The sequence below is a fragment of the Bufo gargarizans genome, chromosome 2 (assembly GCF_014858855.1).
Source record: "Bufo gargarizans isolate SCDJY-AF-19 chromosome 2, ASM1485885v1, whole genome shotgun sequence".
Classification (NCBI taxonomy): domain Eukaryota; kingdom Metazoa; phylum Chordata; class Amphibia; order Anura; family Bufonidae; genus Bufo; species Bufo gargarizans.
In genome coordinates, this window is record NC_058081.1 from 412526058 (window position 1) to 412544606 (window position 18549).

The 18549-nt window shown below is 38.9% G+C and overlaps 1 protein-coding gene across 3 annotated transcripts in view; it reads left to right on the forward strand.

Annotated features, from left to right (window-relative positions):
- DOCK2 (dedicator of cytokinesis 2) overlaps nucleotides 1-18549 on the forward strand; it is a 1177826-nt gene that overhangs the window by 369451 nt on the left and 789826 nt on the right. For all 3 annotated transcript variants that reach the window (XM_044280877.1, XM_044280878.1, XM_044280879.1), the window contains exons 19-21: nucleotides 11119-11216; nucleotides 12246-12335; nucleotides 15394-15494. In XM_044280877.1, coding sequence (XP_044136812.1) covers nucleotides 11119-11216; nucleotides 12246-12335; nucleotides 15394-15494 — 289 coding nt within the window. The remainder of the gene's footprint in view (nucleotides 1-11118; nucleotides 11217-12245; nucleotides 12336-15393; nucleotides 15495-18549) is intronic.

Here is an 18549-nt window from a genome sequence, read left to right on the forward strand (position 1 = left end):
AACGCTTTGAATCACCTCTAGGGTTCGTAATCAAATTTAGGATTTTTGGACCCCGGACCCGAACATGAACATTTCAGTAAAAGTTTGGGGTTGGGTTCGTTGTTCTGCAATTTCTTAGTGCTTTTTTAAAGGCTGCAGAGCAGCCAATCAACAAGCGGTTAACTGTCTGACCTTAGAAGCCATGACAGCCATGCCTACTAATGGCATAGCTGTGATTAGCCAGTGCAGCATGTTACCCAGCCTCTATATAAGCTTGAGTCACGTAGCGCTGCACGTCACTCTGCTGTTACTAGTGTAGAGAGGATGCGGCTAGTGATTTCAGGGAGAGTATAGGACTGAATCTTTGTTCAGAACTGGAATCTAACTCAGCGATCGACATACATTTAGTTGTGTGGGTGCAGGGCACAATTTTTTTACCCTGCCCTGAGCCCAGTGACAGAAAAAAAAAACTTTTATCCCTCTGTTAGCTAGGCGGGCGGCGGCAGCAGCAGCAGCCATTTTATGCAAGCTCAGTGCACCAGCACTGCATCTTAGCTTTTGTGACCTTCAAATCCAAGTTTGAAATACTGCACTCACTAATTATCTGGTTATAAAAAAATCACCCTGGTGCATTTGCAGGATTAGTCAGTGTGCAATTTAAGCTAGAAATACAGCCATAATTTTCTGGGTTTTTAACAACACACTTTTTTGCCAAAATGCCCAATTTTACAGCCCTTGCAGCATCAGCACCTGTGAATTTCAAGGGTTATATACAGCTTTCATATTGAGTTAGTGAAAAAAAAAACACTTTTTTGGCAATATCCAACATCTGGATTAGTCAGTGTGCAATTTAATCTAGAAATACAGCCATATTTTTCTGGGTTTTTAAAACACCCTTTTTTTTTTTTTTTTGCAAAATCCACTATTTTACAGATCTGCACGTGTGAAATTCAAGTTTAATATATACAGCTTTCATATTCTGTTACTAAAAAACACTTTTTTTTGGCAATACACAACATCTGGATTAGTCAGGGTGCATCATCACAGACAAGCGCAGCCGTCTGTCCACAGCCAATGTGGACAAGCACACGTTCATTAAAATTAACCATGCATGGATCCCACCGGACTTTTCTGTACCTTGTGCAGAAAAGACATGTATACCGGCCTTAATCAGCCATTGTTATACTGCAGTGCAATTGTGCATTCTTGTATTTTGGATATTTCACACTCTTTTGGAGTGTACCCTAATTAATAAAATAAAAATAAATTAATACCAAAAACCAGTGTTGGCTACCTCGTCCTCCTCCACCGCCGCTTCCACCTACTCTGCTACATCCACCGCCTCCTCAAACTCCTACTCCATATGGAACTCCACCTCATAAATCAATTATGATATTTTTGTGCGTATTTTATTTTATTTTATGTCATTTCACTACTTGGTCAGTTACATTTTTGGGTGAAATTCACAAATTTTAGGGTGTAATATACCCCTCCTATACCTAGTTGACAGCTTAATAAATTTCAATAATTTTTCTTCCACCGCCACTTCCACCTACACTGCTACATCCACTACCTCCTCAAACTCCTACTCCATATGGATCTCCACCACATAAATCAAATTTTTTATTATTTGTACATATTTTATTTTATGTAATTTCACTACTTTGTCTGTTACATTTTGTGGGTGAAATGTGATGTATCACTGCTATACCTAGTAGACAGGTAAAAAAATAAAATTGTCTTTTACATTTTCATGTGAAATTTACCTATTTTTGGGTGCGATGTACCACTGCTATGCCTAGTAGACAGGTTAAAAAATAAATAAATTTGCCTGTTACATTTTCAGGTGAAATTCACCAATTTTTGGGTGTAATATACCCCTCCTCTACCTAGTTGACAGCTTAATAAATTTCAATCATCTTTTACATTTTCGGGTGACAATAAACATTTTTTTTCTGTCATAGACCCCTGCTCTACCAAGTAGACAGGTTAATAAATTTCTGTAATTTTTAAGTTACATTCTTAGGTTGACACTTTACAATTTTGGACGTGAATAAACCCCTGCTCTGCATAGGTGACGAGGAATAAAATTTAAAAAAATTCTTCTTTAATTGATGCACACCACCTCCTTTCATTCAATGCTTAAAATTTAACAAGTTGTCCCACATTTGTGCTTCAATAACCTTTCCCACATTTGCGCTTCAATAATTTGTCCCACATTTGCGCTTCAATAACTTTTCCCATATTTCCTCTCGATCAAAATAAAATGTCATCCATTTATCTCCCTTGGATGTGGTCTCTCTTTCTCACGCTCCATCTCCGGCGTGGAATCCTGATTCGCCGTCTGCAACTTCTAGGTCTCCAAATTGGACACATGGCCTGAGCTTGCCCTTTACCCCTTGGAGGTGCTGGCCTGCCCTGCAGTCAGTGTATTGTCTGAACGTGTGTTTTGCACAACTGGAGGGGGGTATTACAGGTTATATTTCCTAATGTTTTGGGGTGTACCCTAATTTAAAAAAATTAAATAAATTTAAAACCAAAAAGCCTCCTGCTCCTCCACCGCCGCTCCCACATCCACCGCCACATCCACCACCTCCTCAACCTCCTACTCCATATAGACCTCGTCCTCGTAGATCAAGATTATTATTTTTTATTTTTATGTATTTTATGATATTTAAAGTAATTTCCCTATCCACATATGTTTGCAGAGCACTTGCCATGCTCTTAACCACATTTTGATGCAAATTTCAGCCCTCTAGCCCTTTCCATGACATTTTTTACAGCCATTTTAGTGCTCAAAGGTTCAGGTCCCCATTGACTTCAATGGGGTTTGGGGTCAAGTTCAGGTTAAGTTTGGGTCCCGAACTCGAACTTTTTTGTGGAGTTCGGCCGAACCCCCTCGAACCCGAACATCCAAGTGTCCGCTCAACTCTAATAACCTCCTCTCTTTGGTAACCTCACTTGTTCGATAGCAAAAGCTCTGAAGTGTTTCACATTTCGTTAATGTTTTTGTATAAAATGTCTGGCGACATTGGATATGTTCACACTTGCAGGATTATCAATGTAGTTGAGGTGCTCCGAAATCCTAACTTTGAATTTTCTGATGGTGCAGCCCACATACATCAGTTCACAAGCCATGCAGCGGATAACATATACAACACTGATAGAATTACAATTAATATAAGATTTAATTGAATATATGATAGAGGTTTTCACATTATGGAAAGTTTTCGTATTCACCGCATAATTACACATGCAGGAGTGGAAGCTGCCACATCTAGTAAAACCTTTGTAAGTGAGCCAAGTGTTATCCCTTTGTTTAACCTGCTGTGTATAGAAGGAAGGAGATAAAGTGTTACCCAGAGTTCGAGGTCTTCTGGAAACGATCCTGCATCCCTGCCTCAGCATGCAGCAAAGTTCATTATCATCATATAGTATTGACAAATCAGGGGTCAGTATTGGGCCCTATTCTCTTTAATATATTTATTAATGATCTTGTAGAAGGCTTGCATAGTAAAATATACATTTTCGAAGATGACACTAAACTGTGTAAAGTAATTAACACTGAAGAGGACAGTATACTACTACAGAGGGATCTGGATAGATTGGAGGCTTGGGCAGATAAGTGGCAGATGAGGTTTAACACTGACAAATGTAAAGTTATGCACATGGGAAGGAATAATGCAAGTCATCCGTACTTATTAAATGGTAAAACACTCGGTAACACTGACATGGAAAAAGATCTAGGAATTTTAATAAACGGCAAACTAAGCTGCAAAAAACAGTGTCAGGCAGCTGCTGCCAAGGCCAATAAGATAATGAGTTGCATCAAAAGGGGCATAGATGCCCGTAATAAGAACATAGTCCTACCACTTTACAAATCGCTAGACAGACCACACATGGAGTACTGTGTACAGTTCTGGGCTCCTGTGAACAAGGCAGACATAGCAGAGCTGAAGAGGGTCCAGAGGATGGCATCTAAAGTAATAACTGGAATGGGGCAACTACAGTACCCTGAAAGATTATCAAAATTAGGGTTATTCACTTTAGAAAAAAGACGACTGAGGGGAGATCTAATTACTTTATATAAATATATCAGGGGTCAGTACAGAGATCTCTCCCATCATCTATTTATCCCCAGGACTGTGACTGTGACGAGGGGACATCCTCTGCGTCTGGAGGAAAGAAGGTTTGTACACAAACATAGAAGAGGATTCTTTACGGTAAGAGCAGTGGTGAGACTATGGAACTCTCTGCCTGAGGGGGTGGCGATGGTGAGTACAATAAAGGAATTTAAGAGGGGCCTGGATGTATTTCTGGAGTGTAATAATATTACAGGCTATAGCTACTAGAGAGGGGTCGTTGATCCAGGGAGTTATTCCGATTGCCTGATTGGAGTCAGGAAGGAATTTTTTATTCCCCTAAAGTGAGGAAAATTGTCTTTTATCTCACATTTTTTTTTGCCTTCCTCTGGATCAACTTGCAGGATGACAGGCCGAACTGGATGGACAAATCTCTTTTTTTCGGCCTTATGTACTATGTTACTATGTTTGCTGTACGTTCTGACAAGAGTAGGCATATCGTTCTCTGTTTTGTACTGGTCACCTTCAGTGTCTGCATCGTAGTGATTATTTGAATTTTAGTTTTAGTTTCTATTTCTGTCACTACCACTGTCTTTGACCCCTCTACATTTCTTTTTTATCACATTCTCAGAAGAAAAACCCTGGGGAGGAAACAACAGTTCCTCTCTAGTTTTATTCTAAGTGATCTCCAAACCTCTAGAGATCATCCACCTAGGGCAGTGATGGCTAACCTTGGCATTCCAGCTGTGGTAAAACTACAACTCCCAAGATTCCCCCCTTGCTTGGCTGCTCTCAGAACTCTATAGAAATAAATGGAGCATGCTGGGAGTCGTAGTTTCACCACAGCTGGAGTGCCAAGGTTAGCCATCACTGACCTAGGGTAACCTCTTTGTGACAAACGTGTTTGGACAATCTTTTCCTTTCAAAAGCCGCAGGAGTGCTACAGTTTCTACAAGCACATGTGAAATCACCCACAGGAATTGATTTTATCGTGTGGACAGGATGATGTCTGTCCGCACGCAAAATCATATTTCCTGTGACTTCCCTATGAAATGTTTCAGTTTGTATTATATGGCCAGGTATTCCTGAACGTTTAAGGTCCAAAAAATTCATACTCAATATAAGTAAAATGCAAATTTGAGATTATCTTCCAGATAATGAAAAAACTCCTGTATGGCAGGCACATCGCCGCTCCAAATAAGGAGCAGATCGTCGATGTATCTGCCATACCACACAATGTACTCAGAAAATTTATTGTCTGTACTATACACATATCTCTCTTCCCAATAGAACATAGCAAGGTTTGCCAATGAAGGCGAATATTTTGCACCCATTGACACGCCTGTGTATTAGACATAATATTTAGAATTAAAAGTAAAATAATTGTGGGACATTAGGAACTCGGTCACAATAAGCACATAGTCGATAAACTCATTGGAGATTCTACCGTACTATACTTGTGCAAAGGGAGTTCAAGCAAAATATAGTCACATTATGTGGAGTCGAAGGATATAAAGATATTACATCCACCGTGAGCCGCCTATAATCATTTTTCCAGAAAGAAAGACCTCAACATTGCAGAGGTATCCCTAACATAAAGTGGAATCCGTTTTACCAACGGTTGTAAAATGCAATCTAACCAGTTACGTAGTCTCTCTGTTAGAGATCCAATTCCTGTGACTATAGGGCGTAAAGGAGGTGGAAATTGGCCCTTGTGAACTTTCAGAAGGGCATGCATGGTAGGGGTAACTACAGACTCTACATTTAAATAATTAATTTGTTTTTGAGTAATATGGCCTTGTTCAAAGCCCGTATGCGGGACCTCTAGAAATTCTATCTTATATTGTATTAATGGATCTTTGTCCATTGTCCGATATGTAGTAGAATCTGAGAGGAGATTTGTTATATTTTGGCAATACATGTCACTATCCAGGACAACAGTGGACCCTCCCTTGTCCGCCATCTTAATTACGATACGTTTGGTTTCGGATAATTCCTGTAATGCTTTTTTGTGGCTTTTAGACAGGTTATTCTGTCCGTTGCTGTCATGGCGGCACATTTATGTATTTCTTTCAACTCCCTCTCAACAATATCCTGAAAGGTATCCATATTGGCTGTGCGAGACAAGATTGGATAAAACCCAGGGTTGTGAGTCCTGGACTTTTGTGTATTTAGTTCAGTACTAGAAGCATCTGCTTCCCTTTGGAGATCATTCAGACATGCAAGAGATAATTGCTCTTTAAACATCAAGTTGCAATATTGATTATCAGCATTTTTAGTCTCAGATGTCTGAATTGCATCTCCCTCAACAGCATCTGTGTCAGTATCACTAAAATGTCTCACAACAGTCAGTTGTCTTATGAATTTATTAATGTCCAACAGCGTGGAAAACAGGTCAAAATCTACTGACTGTGCATAATTCAAACCAAGTTTAAGAACTTCTATCTGTTCAGTTGTTAACACTACAACAGATAAATGTAATACATCTAACAAAAAGTTGGTATGGTTCTATCTTTTTCTGTTGGTATGGTTCTATCTCTTTTGTTGACGTGTCGACCTGGTATAAGGCATTTGCATGTTTTCGTCCCACGCAGCGGACTCATTTTTTGAAGATTTCCTTTTTTCGCTGATTTGATTTTTATTTGTATTTTTATTCTTCTTATAATGGGATACCTTTGGTTTACTACTGAGTTCAATGTCAGTCTGTGAGGAGCTTTGTAATGAATCATGTGAGCCATCAGATATTACGGTATCTAATTCTGAGGAGAAGCTCACTCTTTGTGATTTTTTGATTACCTAGGTATTAATTTTATTTTTATTTTTATTTTTCTTGAGAATGGATTTAGGTGTGGAGTGCGGGTTATCCCTCCTACCCCACTCATACACCTGATCATGTTTGTAATCGTAGAGATCCCTCTGGAATTTTGTGTGTTTAATATCAGTAATATGCTCTTCCATTTGTTTTGTGGAATTTAACATTTCAGGGTTTCAAAATCACTAGTGGATTCAAAAGGTTTGAGAGATTGTTTGCATATTTTTATATGGAGCAGTGATGTGCCTGCCATACAGGAGTTTTTTCATTATCTCGAAGATAATCCCTACAATTTGCATTTTACTTATATTGAGGACCAATACTGTGTGAATTTTTTGGACCTTAAACTTTCAGGAATATCTGGCCATATAATATAAACTGAAACATTTCACAAGTAAGTCACAGGAAATACGATTTTGCGTGCAGTCATCATCCGGTCCACACAATTAAATCGATTCTTGTGGGTGAATTCGCACTCCTGTGGCTTTTGAAAGGAAAATTCACATTGTCCAAACACATTTGTCACAAAGAGGTTATCCTAGGTGGATGATCTCTAGAGGTTTGGAGATCGCTAGGAATAATACTAGAGAGGAACTGTTGTTTCCTCCCCAGGGCTTTTCTTCCCAGAATGTGACAAAAAAGAAGTGTAGAGGGGTCAAAGACAGTGGTAGTGACAGAAATAAAAACCAAAACAAAAACCAAAATGCAAATAATCACTACGATGTAGACACTCAAGTTGTCATGTTGATGAGTACAAAACAGAGACCGATATGCCTACTCTTGTCTTAATGTACAGCAAACTGTTTGGTATAATACAACAAACAATTAAACAATATTTGCCAATACTATATGATGATGTTGAGGCAGGGATACAGGATCGTTTCCAGAAGACCTCGAACTCTGGGTAACACTTTATCTCCTTCCTTCTATTCACAGCAGGTTAAACAAAGGGATAAAACTTGGCTCACTTACAAAGGTTTCACTAAATGTGTCAGCTTCCATTACAGCACGCGTAATTATGCAGTAAATACAAAAACTTTCCATAATGTGAACACCTCTATCATATATTCAATTAAATCTTATATTAATTGTAATTCTATCAGTGTTGTATATGTTATCCGCTGCATGGCTTGTGAACTTATGTATGTGGGCTGCACCATCAGAAAATTCAAAGTTAGGATTTTGGAGCACCTCAACTACATTGATAATCCTGCAAGTGTGAACATATACAAAAACATGAACAAAATGTGAAACACTTCAGAGCTTTTGCTATCGAACACGTGAGGTTACCAAAGAGAGGAGGTGATTTAAAGCGTCTTGTAAGATTAAGGGAAGCTTTCTGGATTTTTAAATTGAATACTAGACATCCTAATGGTCTTAACTTAAGACATGAGCTTATGCATTTTTATTGATCATGTCTCGGAAGTTAAGATAGGAATAAGATTTGTGTATTGTATATGGTATATTTGTATATTGTTATATACGTATATGTGACAGTTTTTAATCACAATTATGTGTGCATTTGAGTTTATTATTATATGTTTATTGGTGGAAATTGTCACTTTTTATATATATTTATCTATAAAGATTGATGCTATTTGCAATTACATTGCTTTACAATGTGAACAGTGCCTTATATAGGGAATAGAAGGTTCCTCCTTTTCCTCTTTCCCCATCCCCCACCCCTTTCAGATGAGGGTGGAACCATTTGTTTTAGTTCAGTATTTAACCTCTGGGAAATACATTGTTCACAGTTAAGAATGAGAACTTTGTTCGAAACGCGGCAATGCTGCCACACTTGTGGGTGCACGTCCTGTACAATGTTTCTACTGCCTGAATAAAGAAAGGAAACGGGAGTGCTGGAACTTTTTTCGTGTTGATCTAAATAAGATGATCTCACAGATGCTGAAATGGCTCAAGTCTGGGGAATTAGGGATCCAGGGTAGTACTTGGAATTCTTGGTAATGCTTTCATAACCAGTGTTGGACATTTCTAGCCATGCGACATGTTGCATTGTCTTGCTGGAAGATCTCATCCACCCCAGGAAAGACAATCGGCATGTATGGGTGTACGTGATCTGCAAGGATGAATTCATAGCGAAAATTGGTTGAGAATGCCTTGCAAATGGATGAGTGGACCCAAAGAATACTATAAAAATAGTCCCCATGGCCATAAAGCTGTCACCATCAGCTTGTCTTCTTTCACCAGAGTGTTTGTTCTCTGATGTTTTTGGCCTGACATGCCAACATCCATTCATTTGATGAAGCAGAAAACTTTTTTTTGTGAGCTGCTCCACTTTAGTGTGTCAGTCCAATGTTTTGCAACTCTGCAGTCAATGTTCACTTCAGTTTCCATGTCACTTATTCATATTGATTCCATTGTGAAGCAGAAAGCAAACTGGCTGGGTGGATGTAGGTGGGGCAATGTTCGACTGGGAAACCTTGAGGTCCTGACATTCATGTGGATGCTACTTTGACATGTATCACCTATCAAAACATGTTTTAGACAAAGAATACCCATTCATGGCAATAGTGTTCCCTAATGATGGTTGCCTCATTCAGCAGGCCACAGGCAAAAATTGTCCTGGAATTGTTTGATAAACATTGCAAGGACTCATCTTAACTTGAGAGTTAAAAGAGTTAAATTGTCCAGGATTGTACTATTCAATATCTGCACTATTCATCAACAATATCTGATCAGCGGGGGTACAATACCCTGCACCCATTCGGTTTAGCTGTTTTGAGATTGCTCTGTAGCAATGTGTAGTTGACAGAACTGGTTACTACAGAATTGCTCCCATTTACTTCAGTAGGAACAGCACTGCCGTAACCATCTCTGTTGTGCACGGAGCTACCCAAAAAAAAAGCTTATTGGCATTGGTGCAGAGTACTGGACACCTATTGCTCAGATACTGATGGCTTATCCTAAGGATCCTAGAGTGCATCTTTAAGAATGTTGACTTGGCTATGTGGGTATGTGCACACAGGATGGAAAAATCTTCTGTAAGTCTGTGGTGAATCTGCAGTCAGATCCCATGTGGAAATACCCTAACTTTAGTGGTAAATATATGTCATTAATTGCAGTTGGATCCTCTCCATAAAGCTATTTTGTAACTGTAATCAACAGTAAGCAAATCATAGCCCTAATCCTCTTCAGACCTCAGATCAGACCTGTAAATTAGACCCCCAAATCTGACCTCCCAATCCTCATCAGATGTCAGATCAGACCCCCATTTCTCATCAAACCTCATATCAGAGCCCCATTCCTCATCAGACCTCAGTTAAGCCTCCAAGCTTCCTCAGAACTCAGATAAGACATAGAATAAAATAACTCACCTCTACTCCTCCTGACAGCACCGCCACTCACAAGATCCAGCATTCTGCTCCTGCACTCACCAATCCTTTAGTTTTCTGCTGGCGCCGCAATGCACTGTGACCTGATGTTGCACAGCATGCGGTCATAATGCACAATACGCCCTAACACTGTAGGCAGTCAGAACACTGTACACAGCACAACGTCTGTCAGAAGATCAGAGAGCGGTGAGTACAGCAGGCACCAGGTGTGCTATATTAACAACACCTTGGTCCTACTGTGTACTAATAATGCATAATAAAAGTGATCATTAGTATTTACTTCATAGATGCACTGCCATTTTCCCCCTACTTTTGGGGAGGGAAAGTGCATCTTATGCTGTGAAGATACGAGATGTGCAGCACCTGAAACTACGGATACTGGAAGCCTGTGCTAGCATTTCTCCTGCGGTGTTACTATCATTGTGTGAAGAGTGGGAGAAGAGGGTTGCATTGACAATCCAACACAATGGGCAGCACATTGAACACATTTTATAAGTGGTCAGAAACTTGTAAATAACTCATGAAAGAATAAAGTTACGTTAATAAGTTATTGTTTTTCTTGTGAAATTCCCAATAAGTTTGATGTGTCACATGACCCTCTTCCTATTGAAAAAACAAAAGTTGGATAAAAAAGGACAACTTCAAAATGGCCACCATGGTCACCACCCATCTTGAAAAGTTTCCCCCCTCACATATACTAATGTGCCACAAACAGGAAGTTAATATCACCAACCATTCCCATTTTATTAAGGTGTATCCATATAAATGGCCCACCCTGTATACAAATTGATGATTTACCATACGTGCTAACTTCTTGTGCCTAAAATGCATTTTTGAAATTTCTGTATTTATTATGGTTGTAAACTGATACAAATATTCCCTAATATTTTAGTTGGCCTACTTGGACTTCTGAAGTGGCGCATGAAGCCTGAACTTCTGCAAGAAAATTTGGAAAAACTGAAGCTTGTGGACGGAGAAGAAGTTGTAAAAGTATGTATTTTTTCATATCGACTCCATATTGTCCTGAACATCCTTGCATAATTAGCAGCTGCACACTAAACATACAGCATTATGTCAGTGACAGCAGTGTTCCCCACAGAGAAGGCAAGGACATTTTCTTTTTTACTCTCGCTGCCTTCTCAATGGGCACTGATGTGAATACAGATCAGGAACCAGCAAATAGCCTGGTCTTGAACTGGTTAAGGAACTGCTACTTAATGAGGTGAGACTCTCTGACCCTTATTTCAAAAGGCATCAACTGAAATTGTCATTAAGAAGATCTAGAACTTTTGGTAGAAAAATGTTTTATGTACAAACACTTTATCAATCATCATTTACAGGAAGCTTTTTGCAGAATAGTAAAAATGGAATTGCGAGTCTCTCAGACTTTCCAAAGATTGGTTCACACTTGGCTTATTAGGTTTTTCTGCTCTGTTTGTTTTAACAGGAGAACATTCAAACATTACTTATTCAAAGTATTATTTTGCTTTATTACTTCTGGGGCTTAGGGATGCACCACACTTCCCCTTTCTGCCATAGAATACCCAAAGCATTGGCCTGAAGGAGGATGCCGTAGCTTCCACATACAGAAAGTCAGCAATATTTTCTGCATCTGACAGGAAACTGTTAATGGTTTACTGTGACAATGCAATTTATTGTTGATAAAGTGATATATATTTACAGTGGCTGATTTGGAAGGGGTTAATTGTATAGCTAAACAGGAAAGTTGGATTTCTAGATCATAAAAATTGAGCATTGACCCTTATAAAGAATACTGTAAAAAGGTATTAAATTATGTTGATCTCTCATACTAATAAGTGCATGACAATGATTTGTTCTCAACTGAAACTGTACCACATTGATGGAAGAATTCAGAATTTTAAAACTTCTCATTTATTAGTTGTAACTTTGTAAATAGCAATAAATGAAATTATTAAAAGATATCTAGAGACCAGAATTTTCTGTGATGTACAGTAAGATCACTATCCTTTGTTTTACTAATGTCTTTACTATTTGTAGTTTCTTCAGGACACTCTTGATGCCCTGTTTAACATCATGATGGAGCATTCACATTCAAACAAATATGATATACTAGTCTTTGATGCTTTGGTAAGAATGTCTCTCTTATTCCTCTCATGCCTTATATAAAATGATGAGCCCATTAATAAAATACCCTGTGTCCTTAGACTACTGTAAGACTGTATTACAAATATATTTAGAATTCATTAAGGGTACAACCTTGCTTCTGTAATCTTGCACATAGTTATTTAAAGCGCACCTATATTAAATATTTAAGAATGGTTATTTTCCATTATTTTATACGATAAAGGTGCCAACGGATGCTTTGTAACAGTATTTAAAATATTTATACTCCTATAGAAAGACTTGTAAAAATCTTCAGTTGAAATACTGAATACAGCTCCATAATTGTGGATGTCCAGAGGAGAAGTTATTGTAATCTTCTCTAGAGCGGTTTTGTTAATCTCTTAAATTCCAGCCCATTTCTAGGTATTGTAGGCTGAAGCATTTATCACCTGTTCACTGGATAAGTGATACATGCTAGACAAATAAGAGTCCATATGCTGGCATCCCCATGATCACCAAAATGAGCAGGGTTGGACTGTAAGTCCCTTAGGCCCACCATTATTGTGAGGGCTCACACTCTGATTATATAGGACCTTGAATAGGACCTTTCACCTGTTCTATCATTACAATATCAATATCTTTCACTGTAGTGCATGTTTACTAGATGTGTTATTGCTATTTTTTTCCCCTTATCCACTGCTCTGTTGTGCAGTGGTGCCCCCATTCTGTTTTGGTGCCCTGTGTGCTAATCGATAGCATCAGTACAGGGGGGAAGGGGATGGTAGCTTTTCTCAGGGGGCATCTCCTTCTCTCTGGCTGTGAGCTGTCCAATCACAGCAGACCATATCACAGCCAGGGAGAAGAGGAGCTGTTTTTTTCTCAATGGCTGTGACGTGGTCTGCTGTGATTGAACAGCTCACAGACAGGGAGAAAGATGCCCACTGAGAAAAGCTGCCATCTCCTCCTCCCTGTACTGATGCTATTGATTAGCATACGGGGCGCCAAAACAGAACAGGGGGAATAGCTGCGTAACAGAGCAGCGCATCAAAAATGAGAAATTGGCAATATCACATCTAGTAAACATGCCCTACAGCGCCAGTACAGTTGAACGGTCCTCTTTAAGGGCCCTGTTTTATTAGGGGTCAGAGCTTAGACCCACCAGAGGATTTTCTGGTACTCTGGTGGGCCAGTCTTCCGCTGAAAACAGGGAGTCCTGGTCCTCTGTTTATCCCAGTAACAAGACCACAAGTGGAGGAGTTTCGCAGATTGGTGGCTGACCATGTGCTTTGTTTCTCTATTTAGTCTGTGGCAATACCAGAAACAGCAGTCAGCATCCGGTGGATAAGTGATAAATGCTTCATGCTGGTATACCCCTTTAAATGATTTTCCAAAATTCCAAAAATTATAACATTTGGGAGTTTTTTTTATATTTAAAGCAAAGTTTTATGGAAAAATAAATTTTTCTGTCAAAAAGTGTTAACCTTTTTTCCTGTCTATGTGGCTGTGTGAATTTTTTTTTATGTTGAATCTTTTACTGGTAACAATTTGAGGTATATGCAATTTATTAACAGAAATTGCAGTCAGTTTAGTTTTATTACATTTTATTCCACGACACACACACTGTTAGGTTTGAAAATTATGTTAACTTTTTTTCTACGTGTCATTATAAATTTGATGAAACTAGTTTTCCCCTACAAACTGCAGCTGTTATTTAGAATTTAAAGGGTTAAATAACCAGGATCATACTCTGGGTCAAGGATGGATTTGCTACAGATCCTACAGGGAAATTTCCCCATGCCCAGTGGCCAACCGAGCCCTCCTCACAGCCACGGGCCAAGTACATAATGATTAGTGATGAGCGGCAGGGGTCATATTCAAATTTGTAATATTTCGCGAATATTCTATCGAATATTAGTCATATATTTGCACATTTGTAGTATTCTACATTCTCTTTTTTTATGTGAAAATCAGCAACGTAATGATCGCGTAATATGCGAATATTACGTGATCAATACAGGCATGGGTCAAAAACAAATATATAGCACTAGAATATAGTGCTATATATTTGTTTTTAGAATATTCGTCATTTTTTCCATCTGAACAAATGATTCCTCCCTGCTTATTATTATTATTTTTTTTTTTTAAGTTCCCGCTTCACCCCTTCTCAGGGTGCTGCCATCCAGGTTTTTTAATGTGTTGTTTGTAGCCAAAACCATGAGTGGATTCAAAAAAGTGAGATATATCTGCCCTTAATACTTTCTTTCCTGTTATGATCCACACTGGATTTTGTTTTCAAATACTACATAAAAAAAAAACTGAATGTGAAGCAGCATCCTTACTCTATTCCAGGATGTTACAGCTGGTACCTGGTTGCTAATGAACGTTAGGCTGCCTCGTTTGATAGCACTGGCACAGAATCTGTGGTCATATGATTATTTGACATAAGTGTATGACATTGTGCATTATAAGGCATTCCATGATGTTTGTTAACACAATTGTTAAGAGACTTTTTGAGAAAAACTGATAAACTCTCTTATGCTTAGTATCTATTTGGTGTTCTATTGAATGCCATGACTTTCCCGTTGTCGTATTGATAATGCTTTCTTCAACAACCAATTTACCACAGTAAAAGTGTTGATACATCACAAAGAATTTCCATCAGTTCCAAATTAGTGACAGACTGCCAAGATCCCCATGATATTCAGATCGAAAGAGTGCTAATTAAGCAATGTGTCTAATGCACTCATTTCCCACAGAACCTCTGTGTAGGCATCTTTGCTGTATTTTCCTGAACAATGAATGGATGGGAATACATCTTTGCAGTTAAAAAGTCAGAAGGAGCTAAGATCCTTTGCTCTCACAATTGAGGGGTTCTATAGGATAAGCCTCTCAACTTCTGGCATATCCAATCAGTATGTTATAACATTACAAGATGGGAATGCCAGTTTATTAACTGAAATTAAATTAATAAGTTTAAGAAACAAGTTTAAGTTTTATTAAATATATATATTTTTTAAAATACATTTAAATTAATAATACATTTCACTCTCTTTTTTTAGTTTAATTGTATTCTTTATTTCAGATTTACATTATTGGACTCATCGCGGATAGGAAATTCCAACATTTTAACACCGTTTTAGAAGCCTACATAAAGCAACATTTTAGTGCCACATTGGCTTATAGGTAAGTTTTACCACTATCCCATTTTAATACTGTAAAATGATTTTGTTTTAACAGGTTTTTTTTCAACTCCCTAACAGTCACATAAAATTGGGGGGGGGGGGGGGAGTCTCAATTTTTATAGTAGAAACATCTGTCACAAACATCTGTAAATACATGTTCTATAGTAGAAACATATGTCACAAACATCTGTAAATACACAGTCATTTTCCCACAACTCAGATAGCCTACAGTTGCAAGAAAAAGTATGTGAACCCTTTGGAATGATAAGGATTTCTGCACAAATTGGTCATGTGATCTGATCTTCATCAAGTCACAACAATAGACAATCACAGTCTGCTTAAACTAATAACACACAAATAATTACATTTTACCATTTTTTTTATTGAACACACCATGTAAACATTCACAGTGCAGGTGGGAAAAGTATGTGAACCCTTGGATTTAATAACTGGTTGAACCTCCTTTGGCAGCAATAACTTCAACCAAACGTTTCTTGTAGTTGGAGATCAGACATGCACAACGTTCAGGAGTAATTCTTGACCATTCATCTTTACAGAACTGTTTCAGTTCAGCAATATTCTTGGGATGACTGGTGTGAATCGCTTTCTTGAGGTCATGCCACAGCATCTCAACGGGTTGAGGTCAGGACTCTGACTTGGCCCACTCCAGAAGGCATATTTTCTTCTGTTTAAGCCATTCTGTTGTTGATTTACTTCTATGCTTTGGGTCGTTGTCCTGTTGCAACACCCATCTTCTGTTGAGCTTCAGCTGGTGGACAGATGGCCTTAAGTTCTCCTGCAAAATGTCTTCATAAACTTGGGAATTCATTTTTCCTTCGATGATAGCAATCCGTCCAGGCCCTGACACAGCAAAGCAGCCCCAAACGATGATGCCCCCACCACCAAACTTCACAGTTGGGATGAGGTTTTGATGTTGGTGTGCAGTGCCTCTTTTTCTCCACACATAATGTTGTGTTTTTCTTCCAAACAACTCCACTTTGTTTTCATCTGTCCACAGAATATTTTGCCAGTACTGCTGTGGAACATCCAGGTGCTCTTGTGCAAACTGTAAACGTGCAACAATGTTTTTTTGGGACAGCAGTGGCTTCTTCTGTGGTATCCTCCAATGAAATCCATTCTTGTTGAGTGTTTTACGTATCGTAGATTCGCTAACAGGGATGTTAGCATATGCCAGAGGATTTTGTAAGTCTTTAGCTGACACTCTAGGATTCTTCTTCACCTCATTGAGCAGTCTGCACTGTGCTCTTGCAGTCATCTTTACAGGATGGCCACTCCTAGGGAGAGTAGCAGCAATGCTGAACTTTCTCAATTTATAGACAATTTGTCTTACCGTAGACTGATGAACAACAATGATTTTGGAGATACTTTTATAACCCTTTCCAGCTTTATGCAAGTCAACAATTCTTAATCGTAGGCCTTCTGAGAGCTCTTTTGTGCCAGGCATCATTCGCATCAGGCGATGCTTCTTGTAAAAAGCAAACCCAGAACTGGTGTGTGTTTTTTATAGGGCAGGGCAGCTGTAACCAACACCTCCAATCTCATATCATTGATTGGACTCCAGTTGGCTGATACCTCACTCCAAATAGCTCTTGGAGATATCATTAGTCTAGGGGTTCACATACTTTTTCCACCTGCACTGTGAATGTTTACATGGTGTGTTCAATAAAAACATGGTAACATTTAATTATTTCTGTGTTATTAGCTTAAGCAGACTGTGATTGTCTATTGTTGTGACTTAGATGAAGATCAGATCACATTTTATGACCAATTTGTGCAGAAATCGATATCATTTCAAAGGGTTCACATACTTTTTCTTGCTACTGTAAGTGCATTATAACTCCTTAGTGATATATCTAATTGTATCTAAATGTAGGGGCATCACATGATTTTGTTATTAATGGGTCATTGGCCTATCAATAGGATAGGCCATCAATATCTGATCAGCAGGGCTCCAACACTTAACCAATCAGCTGTTTCAGTGAAGCTCCAGCATGAGAACTACACAGCTCTGTCCATTGTGTAGTAAACTGAGTTTTTTGCTGCAGTACTGCTCACATTAACTAGCACGGCTTCAGTAACCAGTTAAGTCCACTATACAGTGGATGAAGCCGTGTTGTTTCGGAAAACACAAACAGCTTAACATCAGATTATCTGACTAGGCCAATGAGATATTGATGGTCTATCCTGACAATACACCACCAATAACAAAGTTTTGGTATACCCCCTTAGTAACCACTTACATTTTCCTCTCCGTGTTCCAGCAGTCATACTTTATTTTATTTTAATTTAGCTCTCTGAAACATTTAATTTTGTGCAATGAGCTGTAGTTTTTACAGGAACCCATTTTGGGTATTATAACATATTAAATTAATTTCCTTAACTTTTGGATGGGGGCTGGGGATAAAAAAAGTTAAATGAGATTAAATGACACATGAAGAATAACATCAGTAAATAATACTGTTTGCATTAACCCCTTCCCAACATGTGACATACTATTACTTCATGGAAGTCAGTCACTTCCCGCATTTTGACGTAATACTTCATGGTGATCAGGCGGGCACCGGAGTGGTGCACGCCCGACCACTGCAGGGGCCCGGCAGTCCCTGATAGCCGGGCCCCTGCTGTATCCGTCAGCATCTCTGTTTACAGCCATACCGGCGGATTAACCAATTATATGCCGCGTTCAGTTCTGACCGTAACACAGAAGGGGTTTGCTGCGGGTGAGGGAGCCCATCGATTTCCCGTGCTGCTGTGGCAGGGAACCGATGGGTGACAAGGCAGCCCAATGCCATGCAGAGACTGCTCAATGCCTTGCACGGCATCGGTACCTGCCTTCTACAGGTGCCGAGGAGATCCAGCCTCAGGCTGGATCTCCTAGGCAACCTGTTAGTGTATTACTCTATGTAATATTCTAACAGGCAATGCATTACAATGCAGATATATTTAAATGCTTTGCAGAGGGGATCAGACCCCCAAAAGTTGAAGTTCCAGAGTGGGACAGAAATAAAGTTTTTTAAAAAAGCTAAAAATAAGTG